This window comes from Amblyomma mixtum, chromosome 2 (assembly GCF_055824585.1).
Source record: "Amblyomma mixtum isolate Tamu chromosome 2, ASM5582458v1, whole genome shotgun sequence".
Taxonomy (NCBI): Eukaryota; Metazoa; Arthropoda; class Arachnida; order Ixodida; family Ixodidae; genus Amblyomma; species Amblyomma mixtum.
The window spans coordinates 198870389-198891921 of record NC_143013.1 but is presented as its reverse complement, the minus strand read 5'-3'; the positions used below and the strand labels follow the sequence as shown (position 1 = coordinate 198891921).

Genomic DNA, 21533 nt, shown 5'->3' with positions numbered 1-21533 from the left:
CATGACTGTTGGGTATTCTGGAGTAAAGCAGTATGAACACACAAATGAAGAGTTTAGAAATGAAGGCTCCACATACAGAACCCCCCCCCCCCCAATCCCCAATACCCAGTGAGCCAACCGAGAGCCCAAACAGATGTTCACAGACACAACCAAAGGTTTGATGGAAAGGTATTGTGTGTCATTACAAAGGGAACACATGATAACACTAGCAACACCACAATAGTGTGACACTGTTAAGTCTGAATGCACATTCCTGTTTATTGTCCCAGCCACTAGCTCATTTACAATGTTTCAAGATGTACTGGCAAGACTCTGATGACCTAATCTTACTTCTAATTTTACTTCTCTGTCACCTTTCAAAAATCCCATGTAGAAGCCAAAAGATCGCTGGTCTTGATCCTACAGCCCCCACGATTCCTGATGAAGACAACTCAACTTAGTGCAACATTTTCCTCTAAGTGCGACTCCTTCTAATACTTAATGCTCTGACAAAGCAAGTGACGGTGGGACATTCAAAGCACACGAGGTCAATGCAGGACACTGTAATTCACGAGCATTACACATGCTGCAAAGAAGCCAGGTTACAACCGAGCAAAATGATAAGTTTCTGGGAGCACTGGTGCATGCTGGAAATTCTAGAAGGAAGGAAAAGAGAGACTAACCGTTCCATCAGGCATCAGGGCACCCCCTTTCTCCGATGTTTCTGGCTGGACTGCACATGAAAAAAAAAAAATTTAGAAGAGTACATCGTGCAATCAGATTATGAATCGAACATACAAGAACACCTAGGCGGATCTGCAAATTGCACTTGCCACATTTATCTAGGCACACCCTGTTTAAGTACACCACAGACACACACCAGTGCAAGCAGAAAAGGTCAACCACTTTGAATCTTTAACAGGACTATCACATCAGAAGGTGAGTTAGCAACAAAGCCAATAAATCAATAGTAAGACCAGCTCTGGTATACGCAAGCATAATTTGAAATCTGAATCAGCAATATCTTGTAGAAAAGGTTGAACGTGTTCAAAGATTGGCAGTAAGGTTTATATTTTTGTCTTACCAAAGAACGCAGTCCGTATCAGAACTTCTTTTACGAGCACAGTTACCCACATTGGCTATTCACAGAAAAATTGCTAGGCTAAAGTTTTTTTATTAGCTTTATTACAATATGTTCAATCTGGATTCCAGCTTGTACTTGCGACCACCCGGAAGACTGTCATCGCGTACTAACCATCCCTTCGCAGTTATGTCATACATGCCGAGAGTTGATGTCTATAAGTTTTCGTTTCTGCCTAAAACAATTATAGAATGGAATAACCTTGACCGACACGTATTCAACAAAACTTGTTCCCTTGAAACTTTTGTAAAAGAGCTGGAACTGTGTTGTACTGACTGATTATACCATTCCCACCCTGTAACTGCTCGCAAGGGCTAACAGTATTTGGAAATAAATAAATAAACCTTCAGTGTCAGAAAGTATTGAAATTTAAGCAGACAGTCAGTTCATTAGTGCTTCCGAATTGACAAAGAAAGATTTCCTGACATCTTCCCTGGGAGTAAGCATCAGCTGAACTGCGTGCGAAGCTTTACTAGGCCCCTTTGGAATTTAGTCGAGCATGCGAAAAGAACAGTGCGCAGAAGGTACCTCGTTGTATATCATCAATCTAATTGATGGCTGTCACATAACCAGTAATAACCTTAACCTTAAGTAAAAACCTTAATGCTGTATTATTCGAAACCATTACACTGCATCATATCCTTCAACCACAGTAAAAGCTCATTGACACATTCCCGGTTCACGCTATTTCCCGGTCCATACGCTCAAAATCGCAGACTTTAAAAATGTCTAGCCAAGTTACGCTATATTACTCCCGGTTATAACGTTCCTAGATAACACAATTTCCCGGCTACTACGTCTAAAGTTTTGACAAACTGTCATCGTATAATACGTTAATTGAACAGCCACACACGTGCAATGGAAGCATGCGGGCATCGACGTGACAAGCTAAAATGTAGAGGCAGCCACCCGCCATGGTCGCTTCTCCGCAGTGCCTCGATGCAAGGAGGCGAAGCATCATCAACCACAACTACAACAACAAAATAAAAATGGTGCTCTAGCATTTGAGAGAGTTGTTTTGAAAAACGTATCAACGAGGTTTTACTCTACCTCCTCTGCTTTCCGCAGGATACACTCAAGCCGTTTGAGAAACCACAGGTCTCCTAGAACCTCTACAACTCCTTGTTTGGGGCTGGGTAAACAGATGGTACGCACACTTGTGTCCGCACAGCAGGTGCAGCATGAGCTCGCGCCGCGTCATGAAGCGCATGGGGCACAGGGAGCACACGTGGTTGGTCTGGCGGAGATGGACGCGGCTCACGTGGCGCTTCTTCTGCGCCAGGAAGTTGAAGCCCTTGGAGCAGTGCTCACACTTGAACGCCCGGCTGGTGCCATGCTTCGCCTGCCTGCGTAAAGGGGACGCTATGCATTCACTGGGCTACAGTTCAGGACCCATTTTGCATTCTGACAGCACTTCTGTCTTTCCACAGTATACGGCACACTGGTTCTGCTGTCGTTGCAGTCCAGGGAGAAAGCAAGTCCCTGCATGAAATTGCAATGCTGTGTAGCCACTACACATCTGTATATCACTCCTTTACACGCAATCTATGTGCCTGACAAAATGAAATAAAAAAAGCTTCCCACAGCATTTTGTAAAACAGGATGAGTGGGTGATGACAAAACTAGTAGTGCTTGAAACATAAGGACGCAGAAAAGTGGATAACACATGATTAAAGAGTAAAGTAGGGCTATTTGGTGCTTCTGATCCACGGACTGCGACATATTGCTAGCGTTAAAATACACACGAAGGACAGAGAGCGTGGCCTTGTGGTAGAGCATCTGCCTCGCATTTGGGAGGTGCTGGGTTCGATCCCCCGCGCCGCCGGATACCCACCAGTTTCTTTAATGGGTACAAGATTTCCCCTGGCCTGGTGCTCGGCTTATTCAGGGTGAAATGCTTGGGAAAAGGGCCTTAGACCACAGTTGCCTTGACGGATCAGAAAAAAAGGGCCACAAATTAGCTTCTACCGCACAAGGCGGATTTAGGGTTGTTTGACGGCGGAACGAATCACTGGCCCGTCAATGGAACAGTGGTCCAGATTCTTTTTGCAAGCATTTCACCCAGAAAAGCTGAGCATGAGGCAGGAGAAAGCGTGTACCCATTGTATCGCCGGTGGGTACCTGCTCTGCCACAAGGCCACTGCTTCGGTAACTTACTTCCACTTACTTCATTCCGGCCTTGTGTATAAAGCGCTACACATTTTGTCACGGGCACTGTGTCATCTTCACTAAACGTAATGCCTAAAATGCTCTCATCACGCTATTTTGAAAGCAGCACAGCCTCTGCAAGCTCCCTGTAGGGGGCAGCAGTGGAGCCCTATTGATACCACTCCCAGGTTAAAAAATCAGCAATGGATGGCAAAGCAGAGACTTCCAATTTGCAAGCACAGGCTCTTAGGACGTGAGCAGCTCTTCTCAAATCACAGACCCATTTCACTCAGCCTGAAGGTAGATGAGGAGATCATCTGCTGCAGCGGCCTCAACACAGCAGCCATGATGCATCAGAAACCACAAGTGCAGCGCAATATATATAGTATTGCACTTGATTTAGACTTTTGCAGGCTGGCTCCACTGCTTGCCTGATCTATCAGCAGTACTCTGCAGTGCCGACATGGAGGCACTCACTGGTGGTACTTGAGTGTGGTGCTGGTCTTGAAGCTCTCCCCACACTGTTCACAGCTGAAGCTGCGGTCCTGGCCGTGGCAGAGCTGGTGGTTGCGCAGCGCTGTCTTGCTGCTCAGACACTTGCCACACTGGTCACACTGGGGACGCTGCTGGCACCGGCGTCGTTCCACATGCCGCTGGTACCGGATCTGTTGGTGCAGCGCGAGAGCATGGCTGTAGCATAGCCAAACCTCTCCATGCAGCAAGGAATCTAGAAACAGCAGTCTGCAGGAGGCTAAGAAAGCTCTTTCAATGGGCTGTGTCTTCCCCAGCATTCCGGAGAGAAGCTTCTCAAGGTCTCCCTCCCAAGCCAGGGTGGAGACAGTCCACAGCTGCTCTGGCAGTAGCAATGAAGGCTTATCAGCCATCCAGTGTAGGTAAAATATACATGCCATTACATTTATTGCTGTTTTGGGCCACAGAAGGATAGTCTTTAGAAATGATGCCAAGCAGCCAGTGGTTTGCCTCATCACTGGGAAGTAGAATCACAAAAATGGTTGAGCATTCGCAAGCTATGAAACCCCTTTGAAGAATCTCCACTGAGGCTGCATGCATTATCAACTGTGAGTTGGAATACAATGGTGCAAGAAAGGAAGAGAAAACACAATAGACAAGATGTTGTGTTCCATTAGCTATGTCAGTTCACCAACTGTGTAACTCAAACAAAAGTCTTGCTGTAGTGAGTTGGAATATCAACTTACATGGGGAGGACAGCACCAAAGTGAAGGCAACAAGGCCTGCACTGCCAGCGGGCATTGTAAGTAAAGCACGAGTTCACAGGAGGGTGAAAGGAGTGTGCAGCAGCTATTGAATTTGTTGCAGTTGATGCTCTCTGAAACCATGCAAGGGTGACTGGTCTCAGTTACGTGCTAATTAAAACTAGAGGTTTACAGGGCCACTGCAAGAAACAAGCAGTCTTACATGTGCACTTTTGTTATGCCCGCCTTAAGCTTGATGATAAGTGTTCACATATAAATGTAAAAGATGCAGCAATCTACTACTACCTGCTTGCAGAGACTTGAAGGTCTTCTACCCAGAGCCTGCTATAAAACTGCAGTTAAGATTTGTTACAAGGTTTTTCTAAAAGCTATCGCAGTGCTAAACAGTAAAACTGCTCAATAGACCGGTGAAGTGCCGGCAAAGTGTCGACCTGCGACGATCAACACCGGGACATGTAATGAATGACTTGGAGATGAATGAAGGGCACTTTGTTGGCACTTGTCTTCCAGTTCTTTAGCTACTTGCACGTTAAGTGAACAGTAATTTACTTGCCTAAACGTAGAGCATAGTCGAACGTTCAACACACTGTTGGTGCAGCATCGTGCGGAAGAAGAGAATTAAGTGGACTCTCAGCAGTGGGGAAGTGGAGACGACTTACCTCGCTCGAGAACTCCTTGTCGCAGTGGTCGCAGGCGTAGAAGCGGATCTCTGGGTGGGAGGACAGGTGCCCCTGGATGTCCTCCAGGGCAGCCCCGACGTAGGTGCAGTAGTTGCACTTGAAATGCGGCAGGCAGGGCCCAGACGCCTGCAGCACACAGTTCAAGACCTCAGGGGGGGCTCTCATCATCCTCAGACTCCTGTTGGCATTCCAGTCAGCGCTGTTCTTGCCTCTACTGCACCTTTGTTTAAATTTACTGCTACTGCAAAACTGCTCCCAACAACCCTGCAACCCTGCTTGCTTGTTTTGTGGGACCACAATGCATTCTCGGGCATCTTTACTGCAAGAATTTTTTTGTGCGTCTTGTTCCTGCTCACGTCAGTTCAGGACTGGTGCACTGTCATGTGCGGAGAAAGAACGTGACACTAAGAGGCACAGCTGCTCCGAGGCGCAAGACAGAAAAGGAATAAAGACAGACCATGTCAGTGCTCTGGGTCACGCATGTGCATTTTGTTCGCTTCAGCCATTTCCCAAATGATGGCCACAATTTGTCATAATGGTGCAATAATTGAAGCATAAACATTAATCTGTTTTCCCACACAGTTTTTGTTTCCCTGTTTAAAGTAGATGTCCCAATGTGGAGCCGATATCAAATGAAGCAAACAACAGTATGCAGTACAGACAGCTGGGCACATTAATGAAGCCTCAAGGCAGAAATATGACCAATGCAGCAACGCAGCAGCTCGCCTGACGCAGTAACGCTACCCTTGGGATGCGTGAAATCTGCGCAGCGGGGATCGTGGCCAAGTTAGTGAAAAATAGGGGAAGATGTGACAACACACATGCTGCTTTGCCATGTTCTTGTTTCTTTTATGGTTGGCACTCAATGGCCAGATTTAATTGATATAACCGATAATGTGCTATGACAGCATTGCTATAAGCGGTTTATTTTACCATAGAATACATGGTAAAGCTGATGCTGCCGCGACTGATCATTGTTACATCCGATATATCGTTATAACCAGTACTGTTATAAGTGGGTTTGTCTGCATCAGCATCAAAATCATTTTAGGGTCCCATTAAGAACACAGAGCAACCACCCTGGCGAGTAGCCGAGTCAGTACTCCCATGCACTGTAATCCCTGAAAAGAACCCGTCGAAAAGACTCACAGCTTCTTGCTGTGCGCCTGCGGACGAGGCAGGTGCTGTCGTGACCATGTAGTGACCTGCACAAGAACGAAAACATGTTTTTTTTTTAAGGAGATGATAGCTCCACATGCAAACTGCACCATGCCTTCACAAGACAGTACAGTTTGGTAGTGCTACCCTTTCGGGGTTCATGCGTGTCAATTAAACTGACAGCAGGTCAAATTTGATAGACTAGGTACAGCTGCATTTGCCACAGAGAGGAACTTTGCACTGACGAGTGTACAGTCGAGAGAAACATTGCCCACCCTTTTGACATGACGTAGTTAGCGCCAAAAACGAGGACCAATGTGGGAGAAAGACACAACACGAGTGCTTTGTTGTGTCTACTGTGCTGATACCCCTTATTCGTTGCTGATACCCCTTGTTGATTTCTGCGTATTCTGTTCGGTTATAGACATTGCTTATATTGATGTTTTTATTCATGTATGACTTGATGTTCAATTTAGTTCCTCGTTTTCTGTCACTGCCGTCTGAACAGGAGAGGAGAACTCCGTCAAGCGGATAGCCGCTTTTTTTCTCCCCTCCTCCATCAAATTGTATTTGATTTGGTGGAAATAAAGTATTATTATTATTGTTATTATTAACTAACTAACTTTGGTCCTCGTTTTTGGTGCTAACTACATCATGAATAAGATTCAACTCGCCCAACTTTCCACCTTACCACCCTTTTGAGTTCAGTTTTCACTCACACCCAGTCTGGACAAGAAAACTGTGCGTGCCTTCTACCCTGCCTGTGGACACTCACTGTGGTGGGCGTCCTGGAAGTGCTTGTCGAGGTTCTTCTGGAACATGAACCCCCGTCGGCACATGGTGCACTGCAGCGGGTAGGCCTTGGTGTGCTTGCGCACCACGTGGTGGTCCCGCTTCAGGGCCCGCTCAAACAGCTTGCCACACAGCGGGCACGCATACTCGGTCCCCGCCCTGTCCAACACCATCTCTGGGGAACGCCCAGGTGAGAGGAGACAGGCAATCAACGACTTGTGAAAAGACGTCGTGCCGTGAGCTCTGTCGGGGCAGCTACTCCTTACCCAGCAAACCAAAAACCTCTCAGAGACGTCTAGCTAGACGTCTCCGAGAGGTTTTTGGTTTGCTGGGTAGGTTTCCACAGCCCCACAGTTAACACTGAATGACTAGTACTAATTGCATCAAGCTGAGAGGCACTGCGGAAACAAGAATCTCCAGCAAAACTGGTACTTGCCGAGATTGATATCGACTAAGGATGCACGAATATTGAAATTTTCTAATACGAATTGAATACGAACGTGAAGAAAGAAAATGCCTTCTAATATCAAATATTTCTTCAGCACGAAAAAAATTTCAGATGATAAACAAACAGGAAAACACTGTTGTCCTTAATTTTTTTTTTTTAAATAAGGTGTGGTATTTACAACCAAAACAAACAAAACTTTTCAGTGACCGGTACTAACAGTCAATAAGTTTTTGTATAAACGTGTTGCTCATGCTCCTGTCATTACCCTTATCTATGTAATCCCCTCCTCACACAATACTCCATTCTTGGAGCCTGTGAGGCGATACTAATAACTAAATAAATAAATAAAACTAGGCTGACTGAGCACCATAAAAAAAAAAAACGACATGCGCAGAAGAGTATACTGCTTGATTAGACAACATAACAGTATGCTACCTGTAAGGTGGTGACACAAAATGAGCGAAAAAATGAAATCTATGGATTGACACATGACTGGGAACAAAAAAATAACATACTGAGTAAAACTTCATTATTTTCAAACCAGAGGGGAGTGGACTAAACAACCGGTTTATCCGAAGCTCGAGTTATAGAAATCACCCCCCCCCCCCCCCCCCAGCTTTGAACCCCTATAAAAGAAACAACAAAACTTCCATAAATGTGGTGAAGTCTTGCGAGAGGAGTCTCTAATAACACAAAACAACAAGCAGCCCTTGAGGAGCGCAGTTTCGCCATGCTGGCAGAACAATGCGTACTTAAGCGAGGGGAACACACATTAACACCGGAATGGTGAGACTGGTTGTAAAAAGACCAGCAACGCACCAGATGGAGCTCGAAAGAGGCACATAGATGGATTCGGACGACTGGCAAATGCATGGCTGTAAGCCGCCGTCATCGCAGCCTCGTGAAGAAGCTCAGAAGGTGAAACTACGGAGCCAGGCCATTGTTTGGCCCAGCGACAGCGGCCATTCTATTGCTGTCACAGCTGCCATTATGCACACGTCACAGGTGCACGGGTTACGATTCACCATTCAACAGGCTGGATTATCACACGCTCACTTGCTCTGCCTGTGACACCTTAACTCAGGCTGCCTTTGGGAGCCCCATACAAAATCCAACAAGGCTTTCCCATATATCACTGTTGACCAAAACAAGGTAACTGAGCTCATGCTAGAAGAGCTGTAAAGGCGACAGGACGAGTGTCATGGGTGTGGGTGTTAAGTATGCAACAAATCTGGAAAGATCAAACAAAAAACAGCGCTGCCCATCTTGTTCTCATAATGTGTGATATGTGGAAAAGCCCACTAGCGGACTTTTGTATCAGGTAAGCCTAGCAGCTATCAGTCTACACAATAAATGTTGGAGAAAAGCAAAAAAGACTTTGTACTGTCCTCCTGACCCTTTAGACTCGATCCTGGGATAACTTGTCCTACTACTGTTGTTATTCTACAGTTGGATTTATGAATGTCGGCGCGGTATTTGATCGCTGCCGAATATTTGGAAATTCTCGAATGTCAACTTCTTGAATCAAATATGAACTGAATATCAACACATTCGCTTATTATTTGAAATTCTGAATATTCGCACACCCCTAATATCAGCCCTTGGACAACACACTTTTTTTTGTGAATCCAAAAACTGGACAAGCAAAGCGCACAAGGCACAAATCTCTTGTGCTCATCTCTGAAAAGGAGAGAAAACGACTCATACAGATTACACACGATAAAAACTTTCTTGTTGAACCTTGATGCAGCAAATTTATTTGCTGCAGGTGTGCACCCCAAACATTGCTACAAGCGTGCACTGCCCTCCTGAACACAGCTCAGCGAAGGACGAACAGAACAGTGTGCAGCGCAGTGTCCTTTGCTCAACTACATTTAAGGCAGTCATGCACAATAGTTGGACACAAATCAACAAAAAAAGCAGCTTCTCCCCATCAAAGGACCTTTTTCCAGCCAGTGGCGTCAGCCGATTCTCGTGAACCTGCTAGCATGAGTAGCATGACAATGCAGAGAGTGTCATAACAATGCCAGTGTCATAACATCTGCCACTCCCCGCACTGTCACGCTACTCAGGTTAACAAGTTCATGAGAATTGGTTCAAGGAGGTCATTTGACGGGGAAGATCCGCTTTTTTCTTGACTTGTATCCGACTGCAACACAAGTCCAATGAGTGAAATATCAACGCTAGAAAATGAACATGGAGCTTGAGAACAGTGGCTACTTGATCTGGTTAGCACGTAGTTTCACAGGAAGGAACGGCACATTAGAAGAAAGATACCGCATTTACCTGAGTGTAATAGACCATGATTGTAATGCGAGGGTTGATATTATGAATGCATAATGGAAAAAAAAAAGACAAATGAAAGAACAGATATGCAACATGAGAAATGATGCTGCAGTACACAAAAAGATGAGTAGAAGCTAACGAACAAAAGTACCTCAACAAATTGCTTTCATGTGCCCTTTCTGTTTCAGGAGAGCCGCACTAAAGATTACCACATAAGACAGATACAAAGATAAATGCAGAGCCCCGCAACGCCGTCACCGTGCCGACCATGCGTTTTGAATGCCTTATCATACAAACTATACTTCTCCAGGTTGCCAAACCGAGTGAAGAGTCATCCCTCCTGAATTTCAGTGGCCGTTCTCAGCAACATTTAAGGAGGCAAAAATTTTTTTGTTTCTTGATGTACTTATAGGAAATTTTTTGAGCATATTAAACTTAATACTGTGATCACTCAAAATTTCACTGTTGCAGGCAGGGGTTTATTATTTCTATTTCCTTTTCGGTTGCCCCAACCTATTCTTTGTTACATCGCCAGTGACACAGGCATGGGCATTTTTTCTTGTTCTTTTTTTCTAAGCCTAACCATAATATATTTTACATTGCCAGAAAATTCCAATATATTTTTTTCCTCTGAGCCTTGTGGAAAGGCCGCAGAGCTAAGAAAATATGGCAGAAGACTGATTCAGCATTCATTGCGTTTCTAGTGGCATGCTACAGATCAAGATGTTCTTAGAATTTTTTTTTCGCATAGAAAAAATTTCAGTTTTCAAAAAAATTTCATACAAAAAGTTTAAAATTTCAAAATTTAAAAAATAAAGAACGCCTTGACCTGCACTAAGGCCCCAGATATGCAGCAAAAAAAGGGGGGGGGGGGGGGGGGTCAAAATAGACAAAACACTTGTGAAGAAGTCTGCTCCACAAGGTGTGTAGTATCTAGGCAGAAAACTGTAATAGAGAAAAACACTCAGCCACTGTTGTTCACGAAACAATAATTTGAACAGTACTTCCCAGTCGAACTCAGCAATGCAACTTTAGGACAGCAAAAAAAAACGAGGCACAGAAGTGGATACAATAATTTACAAAAAGTCTTTTTTTTTGGCCATTTTTGGGATTTCAAAGCTGCTCCCCCCTTAAACGAGTCATCACCTTGCGTGAAGCCATCGGAAAATTGCACAAGTTCGATGTCGCCAAAAAGTGCATCCAATAGCGATGCCAAGGAAAGTAGTGAGAGCGCTTTATCGCATGCAATAGCAACGCCACAGTTTCTGTGCATCCAAAGCAGATCACTGCCATTAGCGTGCAGCATCAATGGCACTGCAAACATAGAGGGAGTCTGCTGAACTTTCAGAGAACGAACGAAACGAAGGCCTTTCCAATGCCCTCAAGTCGTGCACATTCTACTGCAGTTCGTTGGGATGATGCGTACAATCCGAGCTCAGTACACAAGAACACCATGTCTGGCAAGGAGTTTCTGAGTGCTCAACCACTGCTCTAATATGTTTTGATTGGTATCTGAAGCTCGAAGCTTCAGTTGGTCGACTAGTGTGGCATTCTACCTTTCTCTTTTTCTGTTTTCCGACGTACAGGGGCGGACCTGCATGAAGCATCAACCAATGTGCAAGTAATTATGGCATAGTGTGCTGTCTCCACGTAATACCATATAAACGCATGTAATGGCTGCACCCCGTTTTCCCGAAGGAAATGTTTAAAAAAAATAAATCCATGTAAGGGCCGCACCCGAACTTTCCATGACCTAGGCGGGAATAGCCTTCTAAATGCACGCGCCGTGGCCTCTGCGATCGACTCCGGCTGTGAGCAACGGTGCGCTTCATTGCGGAGGTCACACACGCACACAAGAGCTTCCAAAAGCTGTCCATGGATGGCGCCTGAGACCGCGGTCATCATCATCATCAATTTTTTTCTCCGCCGCGACTTCCCGCTATCTACATCGGCATCAGTATCCTGCCTTTTGAGGCGAAAGCCTTTAACGCCTCATCGTTGTTGACAGAAGATTGTCAGCAGAGGTGTCACGCTTCTGGAATCGTGCCAACTGTGGCCTCTCCCCTCCTCTCCTTAGCAATCGGCACGCCGGTGGTGGGCGCAGCTGTGCATAGCAACCGTGACGTCACACAGTAGCGGTAGAACAAGTGCGCGCGCGTTGGCGGTGGCAGCTACACCGTCGCTTTTTCGCCAGACGTCTCGTTGCAGTTGAGTGAGTGAGACGCGTGGCTCCAAAGCGGCCCAGTGATTCCGTGCCAAGTGGTTCGGGAAAGCGGCAGTGGGTTGACCACAAGGCTTTCGCCAAGCACACTTTACCATTTCCAAAGCGTCTTGAGTAATTTTTTTTTGTGGCGCGTTAGCGCGTTCATCGTAGTTGTTGTGGCGGTTGTGGTATTTGCGTGCTGCCGCTGAGCGTTGCAGTTTTAGCACGATGGCCAAGTACCTTAATAGCTACATGGCTGGGAGACGGCTCTCGAACATGGCAAGCATGCAGCAGGCAGGAAATTCAATGTGGCCAAGAAGGGCTTCCGATGATCGTGCAACCAAAAGGGTGCACTGAGAAACACCAGCTGCAAAAAGTGCACTTTCCGAGGCAAGCCGTGCGAGCTTCCTGAACTGGAAAAAGAGCTGCTCTGCTCTGTGATGGAAGTGCAGAACAACGGCTATGCTCGACAGCGGACATGCTGCGCGGCTTCTTTTGGGATGAGCGTGCACCACGGCACAGCACCAGCTCAGAGTGCAAATACCCCACGAGTGACGATTAAACGTAGAATAAATGCCGCTCACTCCCCCATTGATGTGTTTTTACTTCAAAAAGGAAAAAAAATTCGCACATCGCATGTATGGGCTGCACTCGAAAATTGGCCCCCGAATCTGGAAAAAAAAGTGCGGCCCTTACATGCGTTTGTACGATATTTCATTTTAATTTGAACATTTGATTATAACATGAAGAGTGACTTCTTTCTTCAATTTCTGGTGTAAAAACTCACATTACATTTGAGCAAGCATGGTAGAACATGATGTGTTCTTCCAATGCCTTGTACATTTTGTCGTACCATTCCCTCCTGCGAACCCAGAGGATTGCATTCTTTTTACAACCAGTTGCGTGCCTGTCCCTCAGCACTGCTGCAAGCAAGAAGGCTCATGCATGGACCAATAATGACCCAGGAAAAGAATCGCTCTTTGGCAGCCTCATGTCAGCCACGACACACCCATCTGTCTTTCTGCCCACACTGGGGCTTGCATCTACAGTTGTGACCCCACTGCCATGGGCCTTCTTTAGAGTGGTGGTTAAAGAATACAGCGCGAAAAGACAAGGGCAAACGAAGAAGTGGACAGGAATGGCGCTGACTACCAACACATTTATTCAAAGAAACGAGCAGCTTTTATAATGCCATCCAAGACCCACGTGACCAGATAAAACAGCAGGCGTGGGAAATCTATCTAACACTGATACACATCATTGCACACAACATGGAAGAAACAGCACATCGAGGCGAAGCAACGTCACCTCGGTACCTAAAAACTGCATGACTAAATGACCAGGAAAAGCCAAAATAAACGAATAATGAAAGAATGAATTACCGTCTATTGCTGTCCACTCATCATGAGGCAATTGGCAGAAACAGAGAACAGAAGCCAAAACAATACAGCAAAACTGTGTAAAATTCGAAGCAAAGCAGACGACGATAATTCATTCTTTTGTTACTCATTTATTTTGGCTCTTCCTGGTCATTTAGTCATGCAGTGTTTAGGTACCAGGGTGACGTTGCATCTCCTCAATGTGCTGTTTCTTCCATGTTGTGTGCAATGATGTGTTTCAGTGCTAGATAGATTTCCCACGCCTGCTGCTTTATCTGGTCACGAGGGTCTTGGATGGCAGTATAAAAGCTGCTCGTTTCTTTGAATGTAGTCAGCGCCAGTCCTGTCCACTTCTTAGTTTGTCCTTGTCTTTTCGCACTGCATTCTTTAACCATGATCACTGACCGACAAGCCCAAACAGCCACTTTAGTTTAGAGTGGTGGGCCCAGCCCTTACGCTCATGACTGCCCTCGTCCACAGCTGTTGTTCCAGTCTCGGTGGCGACGACTGCCGCTGTTGCCACCCCGGTGTTGCTGTCGCCTTCCTCACTGGCAGCGTCCTGAAGCGCTGCCATGGGCACGTCTGAGAAGACGGTCGCGGCACCCGTAGGCATGGCGGACACCATGGTTGCCATGAAAGGCGTTGCTGCAGCCGCCGTCTGCAGAAGCCACAGCAAGTTGGGATGTGGTAGACCAAAAAGGCATCACAGCATCCACACAGCAGGCCACTACTGTGTACTTTTGCCATGGGGCTCTTTGCAAAAAAAACGTGGCAAAAAAACGTGGGAATAGAAAAATGCAGCAGAACCTCGCCAATACTATATTCCTGATTCGCATGATTTCCTGGTTCACAGGCTCAAAATCGTGAGTGACAAAAACATCCGATAGAGTTTTTTAATCCGGCTAATACGTTTCAGGATGATACAATTTTTCGGAAAGTATGTTCATGATTTTGTCAAATTCTGATCGTAAGATACAGAGCAGGCCAAGACTGGCAACATGTGACACAGAAGTGCTGTGGCCATCAGCAGCTAGAAAGGCTTCTCTGCAGTGCACAACTACATTGGAATGAACCATCCTAAAGCCAGCGACTACGTGCGAGCAAGCCTAGCCCGAAGCCACATGCGGCAGTCAGCTGCCAGAGTGGCTTCTCCGCAGTGCATAACTGCAATGAAACGAAACATTTAAAAATGGCGACGATAACAGTGCAAAGGCATCGGCTACTGTCGCCCTTGCCGGTTGCAAAGCTTTTCTCACACTAAGGACAATGCAGATGTGGATAGAAGTCCACTAGAACCACTAGAAATGCTCTTCAGACTTGGCACCAACAAGTACTGAGAGGCCTCCTTTTTAAGTGAAAGTGTGTGCAAATGCCTTTGTACTTCATTCTTGTAACAATTTTGGTTTTGTTTGGTTTATGAGGTTTAACATCGCAAAATGACTCAGGCTATGAGGGACGCCGTGGTGAAGGGCACCGGAAATTTCGACCACCTGGGGGTTCTTTAACGTGCACTGACATCGCACAGTACCCGGGCCTCTAGAATTTTGCCTTCACCGAAATTCGGTCACTGTGGCCGGGATCAAATCTGCGTCTTTCCGGTAAGCAGCCGAGCACCATAACCACTAAGCCACTGCAGCGGCTGTCAGAATTTTGAAAATATGAAGATTAAACGCTCTCCCGGGCAATACAATTCCTTTTAATGCATCAGAAAAAAAGAATGTATCAGTGAGGTTCTACTGTGCTTCAGATGCCACATGAGTACGGTTTGGAGGGAACAAAACTGGCCAGCGGTGAGCCGCACTGCACGAGAGAAGGGAGTCACCTCGATGGCAGGCTCGGCCTTCATAGCGGCGGCCGACCCCTGCTGGCCAGCCTGGCGGGTGTGCTTGCGTTGGTGCATGCGCAGACCCCGGTAGCTGGTGAAGGAGCGCTCGCACTGGGTGCAGGCGTGCTCCCCGCTCGGGGGCTGGCCCTCAAAGTGCAGCCGCTCGTGCACCTGCAGGGCGGACGCCGACGAGAAGGTGCGCGAGCATGCGCAGCACTGCAGGGTGGGAGGGCCCCTGCCCACTGTGCCGCCCTCGGTGTCGTTCACATCAGTCTCGGCCTCATCGTCAACACCACCGTGGCGCTGCTCTATGTGGCGCTCGAGCCAGGCCTGCACAGTAATAAGAGAGAGGGACGTGCAGTGGTACAACTTACCACGACCCCTTTACCATAACCCCTTACCATGACCCCTTACCATGACCCCTTACCATGGCCTCTTATTATGACCCCTTACCATGACCCCTTTATCGTTACCATGATTCCTTTGAGGGTCCAATGTGGTTTTGCTTATTAAAGGGACAAACTGTTGATGGCCTGTACCCATAGATTGCCCCGTCCTGAATACACTACTTTCACCAAAAATAGACCTTCTATAAGGGAAAAAAAAAAAGGCTATGAAAATGATATCACCACTGTCAACCGTTCATGCAAGCAAAAACCACGATGACGTCAGTACTATTTTTTCTACTACAGATCTCACTGGCTTGGTCACAATTTCAATTATGTACTTCCAAAAAATAGGCTAGACAATTGACCACAATTCACCCAATGTGTTTGAAACTCTCGCTTGTTAACCATAACTAATCCACATCACCTTGTGTTTGGCATATTATGGTCCATGTTGCCACTGCACCACTAACCCTTTAACTGCTGCTACAGGTCCACTCCAGACAGTGATCACAGAATTCTTTTCAGTCCCTATATCGACAGTTTGAATCAAGCAGAGGAATAAAAAATTTACAATAATAAATCCAGTTTCTCAGCAATGAATGCATCTTTTGGTGCAGAAAAAAAAATCAACATAGCTAGAAAGTGTCATGCAATTTATTTGTAATAAGAAGAGGAACTGGATAGAGGAACTGTGCTCAGTGTGCCTTTAATTTGTTCCTTGCTTGACCTTCACAACCTGAACAGCACTAGAGAAGAAAATAGGTGGTATGTCGCCCTAACAAGCTCTATATACCGTATTTACTCGCATAATAGGCGCACCCCTAGTCTAGTCGCGAAAAATCAGATTTTTTTATTTCCGCACATAATAGGCGCACCCTGAACTTCGCACTGTGATCAATACTGTATTTACACGGTTGCAAGCTGACGCCTTCCCGCCCCCGCCCCTCAATCTTTATTTTAACAAAGTTTTTGCTGAACTGACTACTAGTCCTCACTAGTGCTGCTGCCGTCGCAGCTGCTGCGGACCCACAGCACGTACGACATCGCGTAGAACAGCCGCGCACAGTTTTCAGGGATGCTCACTTTAAACGACTGTTTGGAAAGCTTCATCTCCAGCCAGAAACGTTCCCGACTTAGGCCCGCGAAAACCACGGCGCCTGGAGTCGCTTACGAAAATTTAGGCACGCCGCAGTCGCAACTGCCACACTTCTAAGCCACGTCGAATTTCCGACCTGCCGCACGCTCGCTGTGTTCGAGAGCACACTCCCAGCCGTGTAGCTATTAAGGTGCTTGCCCGTCAAGCTAAAACAGCAACGCTCGGCAGCAAAGCCACCAACCACGATGAACTAACGCGGTACCGCAGATCCCGATACTTGACAGCAACAAAAAAAAAACTGGAGCTGGTGATGCTGATGACGATACGGATAGTGAAAGCTCGCGGCGGAGGGAAACGTTGATGATGATGATGATGAGCTGCACGTCCCATCTGTCAGACAGATGGCAAGTACAATCATCGTCGACTCGACTTGGTACACGGCAAACTGCAGCGGCAAGTTCGGGGTGTGATCATTACGCGGGGAATAAAAAAAATTTAATTTTTCTAACAAAATTTGGGGGTGCGATAATTATGTGAGTGCAATCATTATGCAAGTAAATACGGTATGCACTGGAAGCTCCGGACAAATCGCACTAGCTTCAAGAGAAGGCTGCCTACGAACGCTAATCAGCATCATCGTCCTCCATGCTTTCTCTCTCCACATTTGCAAGTCAGTTGTGCTGCTGTTCTGTTCTCTAGACTCTGTCTGTGCTGCATTGCTGTACGCTTGCTTATTGGCGCTTCATCCTGCATAATGACGACAAAACATTGGCAAGCCCTTTCAAGGAGCTTGCAACGAGCGGGGGCAAGAGTTGCTTCCTCCTGGATAACTGCTCATCACACTGCTGTGACGTTTCACTCAAAAACAATTAGCCTTGCTTCCTGCCACCGAACAGCGACTTGATCAAGGCATCCATGCATTCAACGCACGCTACCAGAAGCAAGTAGTTGAGCTGCAGCTTAATGATGCGCTGGAGGATAATTTGCTGGCCGCAATTGAAATGATCAGTTGTGCTGGGCAAGACGTGACTCGAGACGCTCGAGACCACCGAGCTCGAGAGAACTGCTTCCGCCATGCTGGACTGTGTAACGAGGGCGTGGAAACTGCAAGTGCGCCGTGTGCAGCAAAAGACGGCAATGGCATTGCTACGCTGTAGGAAGAGCTCGCTGATGTTCCACATACTGTGCCAACAGAAGTTGCCTTCGAGGATTTTTATGCGGCTGACGACAACATAGCTGTGCTACCGAGCCTGTTGGGCTCTGAAATTGTTTCCAGCGTGCTGGTGTCTGGTGCCAATCTCGAGGTACCACCTCTGGGCCACTCTGGAAGATGACTGCCCAACGCTTCGCAAAGCTGTTTCTGCTACCGATGTGCTGTGACGATACTGCCCAGGAATACAGTGAAGCGTGCAGGAGTTTGCTGAAATGATGTTGTGTGTTGTGTGATTCTCATTGATGGAGCTAAACACAGTGTTCAGGAAAAAAACCACTGCCTACTACAAATAGGTGTACAATTCTTGCTAATAAATCAATTTCGGAGTAGACTTCATGGTGACTGGCATAGTTTTTTTCCCATCAGTGCATTTTTGCTCCACTGTTCATAACCTAGTATATAACGAATTTGGCACATAAGTTTACTCAAGTTCGTTATAAGCCAATTCGGGTATATCGAATTATTCCATATAGTATCAAACGAATCTCGTTAAATCATGCTGTTCGTTACAACCGGGTTCGACTGCAGTGGCAGTGCGGCAAGTTAGTGCCACGGTTCATGCTCCATCTCTTATTTGCCCAATAGTGCCACAGAAGATACAGCGGAGACAATAGCTGGTAGCCAGACCCTCAGCACACATTTGCACATCGCACGCCCACAGATAGTGGCCCAGAACCAGCTACATGGTCAGTTGTAGCTTTCCGGCCATCCCCTGCTCATGTCAACTGACACGGAGCTCAGGTGTAGCCTACTAGCCCAGCAGCACAGCAAAACGGGCCAATATCGGACATGCATCGGCAAATGTTGTTTTCCAATATGGGGGCGATTACCCGTGCCGCTTGGATAGGTGGTAAGGTGGTGCCTCCCGCTTTTGTCCACAAAACCCGGCCCCTAAGGTACATCCTGCACTTCAACACAACTGTCACTGGTCCCAGCTTGACGAACTTCTTCACAGCGCCCTCGAGTGACAAACGGTGGCAGCTACTGCCCCCTGGTACCTGTGAGCGGAAGAGCTTGCCGCAGGAACCGCACGAGAGCAAAGCAGGCCTCCGGGGCTGCACCGCAGTGGGACGAGGAGGTGGCAGTGGTGGCTTGGGGGCGTGCTGGTCGCAGTGCTCCTTGAACTCGGCCAGGGTGTGGAACTGCCGCTGGCACAGCTTGCAGCACAGCTCCCCTTGCACCGCATGCAGACGGATGTGGTAGCGCAGGTCGTCCCTGCAACCACGGCCAACGAGAGCAACTGTCGCAGGAAAAGCAAGGGGCCACGAGAATTCCACAGCTGACTGACTAAAGGTTATATGTGTCCCCATTACTGAAATTATTTCTTCTTTTCCTTTCGAAATGCATACCGTAAGTTTAGCAAACCAGGAATAAGACAGGTAGTATAAATTAGGAGAAGTTTGCTCACAAACTTCTCCTAATTTATACTTGCCTCATTCCTGGTTTGCTAACAGTGCCTACATGCTCTCACAAAGCCTGACATTTAGGTTACTTCATAAGGCTGAACAGATTTAGGAAGTAATGTCATATCTGCCTTGACGGCAGCCTACAGCCTGCCCTGCAGTGCATGTAGTCAGGTTGCTGATAATGATGACAGTGGTATAAAGGTTTGTAAAGGCTGAATTGCACTCTGAGCAACAAAGCAAACTCCAGAAGACTTAAGCTTTCTCACGCAGATTCAGTCACGTAGTCGCACACGGTGCAAGTCCGGACATTGGGACTGGCAGGAAGCTCTGGAAACAAGAACATCTGAGAATGACAAACACATTCCTGAATGGCCACAGCTGTATCTACACTACATGGCCTACTACAGCCAAGTCATCCGGAATACATACGTATTGCCACCTGCTGTTCCTTACAAGCCCGAAAATGAGCCTGTGAGGCTCACAAAGAATTCACTAAGATGAGGGATATGATCGGTATGACCATAGTGCACCTCATTAATGCACACAGGGCCTTTCCGACATCTTAAAGGTGCACTGAAGAGGAATCTGAACTTGTCTTTTTGCCGCGGGAACTCGATCTACACGTCGGAGCATTCTTAGAAACTTCGATTTATTGCCCTGTGTGGCTGATTTTCCAAATTAAATCGAATTAACGTCCGGCTCCCGCCTCTTTTTTTTAATTCTCCCTCATACGGTGGGCGGAGTCGACCAACGCGTGGAGTGCCTTTCAGCCAGCTCCGTGGAGGCTTTGCTTTCACTTTATTTTGTTTTTTAGGTTTCCGTGAATAAATAGGTTCATTCGCAGATAATATAGCCGCAAAATAAGCCCGCAGAAATAAAAATACGCGCGGACTATTTGCTTCTACGGACTACTACATATTACTCTGCCGATGGCAGAGCGGCAAGCCGCCGCGGGACTGGCTGAAAGGCATTCCACGCGTTGGTCGACTCCGCTGACCGTACGAGGGAGAATTAAAAAAAAAGGCGGGAGCCGGACGTTAATTCGATTTAATTAGGGAAATCGGCCACACAGGGCAATAAATCGAAGTTTCTAAGAATGCTCGGAACGTGCAGATTGAGTTCCCGCGGCAAAAAGACGAGTTCAGATTCCTCTTCAGTGCGCCTTTAAGAAATAAGAAGCTAGGCGTAATCACGCTGCCAACACTTGTGCGCACACTGTGCAGCACTCATCAGCCCCAATATATGACCAACACATCATGACATGATACGTCTACACCATTCAATTGTACGCACCCTAGGAAAGCAGATTAAAAAAAAATGTTTGGTGCAATCTGAAAGAAAGAGCATATGTAGCGAAATTAAAGACAATATGCTGGACGATTTTACGCTTGGAGACTTGGGACTGACTACGACTGTAAGAATTAGTAAACAGCAAAATACAGTAATGCCCCGTAATGAGATTAATCATAAATAATAATAATAATAATAAAGCTGGAAAAAGTGATTGTTACAATCGATAATTACTACATATGGACCGATATGGCACAGAAAATGTAAAAAATAACAGTTCCATACAGCTGCACCTCTTTTCCGCAATCTTAGCGGTGTGTGTATGAAACAAAAATAACCGAGTGTATGTTTTAGTGCAGCTCAGTGCTAAAACTTTCATCAGAAACTCAAAGCCAATATCTGTGTGAAAGCCACTATCGAGCACTGAGGATAGCAAGTGTTCAAAATAAAATGTGAGCAACAGATCTACAACTTCACACCTCACAATTCAAGGAACTACGATCTTAAACAACGCATAAGATGATGTATGAGAAAGGTGGAAAGTTAGCAGAGGCATATAAAAGCCTTCCTACTTGGTAACCTAAGCTGTGTGAAATGCCATTTACATTCCAAAATGTTGCTGAGAAATGTCAAAATTAATTCATTCATTTGATTCAATACGTGGATGGTAATCACATTGTTATAAGCAGTAACTTTTTCAGTGAAGCAGTGCAAAATTGAACACAGAGGTGCTGATGATTAAATGCACAACTGCCAAAGTAGAGTGCAATGAACACAGGAGTGAATTCAGTTTTACTACAACCATGTAAGCTCTCTACAGGCTATGGCTGAATCTAACATGTGCCTGTGCACAAAACCAGCTCAT

General features: G+C 46.4%; 1 protein-coding gene across 2 annotated transcripts in view; it reads right to left on the bottom strand.

Moving 5' to 3' along the window:
- LOC149362174 (uncharacterized) overlaps positions 1 to 21533 on the bottom strand; it is a 64858-nt gene that overhangs the window by 10642 nt on the left and 32683 nt on the right. For both annotated transcript variants that reach the window (XM_089572935.1, XM_089572936.1), the window contains 10 exons: positions 19645 to 19705; positions 18971 to 19187; positions 15272 to 15604; positions 13906 to 14107; positions 7117 to 7308; positions 6333 to 6388; positions 5163 to 5309; positions 3746 to 3933; positions 2276 to 2466; positions 663 to 712 (listed from right to left, as the gene is read on the bottom strand). In XM_089572935.1, the coding sequence (XP_089429061.1) occupies positions 663 to 712; positions 2276 to 2466; positions 3746 to 3933; positions 5163 to 5309; positions 6333 to 6388; positions 7117 to 7308; positions 13906 to 14107; positions 15272 to 15604; positions 18971 to 19187; positions 19645 to 19705 (1637 nt within the window). The remainder of the gene's footprint in view (positions 1 to 662; positions 713 to 2275; positions 2467 to 3745; positions 3934 to 5162; positions 5310 to 6332; positions 6389 to 7116; positions 7309 to 13905; positions 14108 to 15271; positions 15605 to 18970; positions 19188 to 19644; positions 19706 to 21533) is intronic.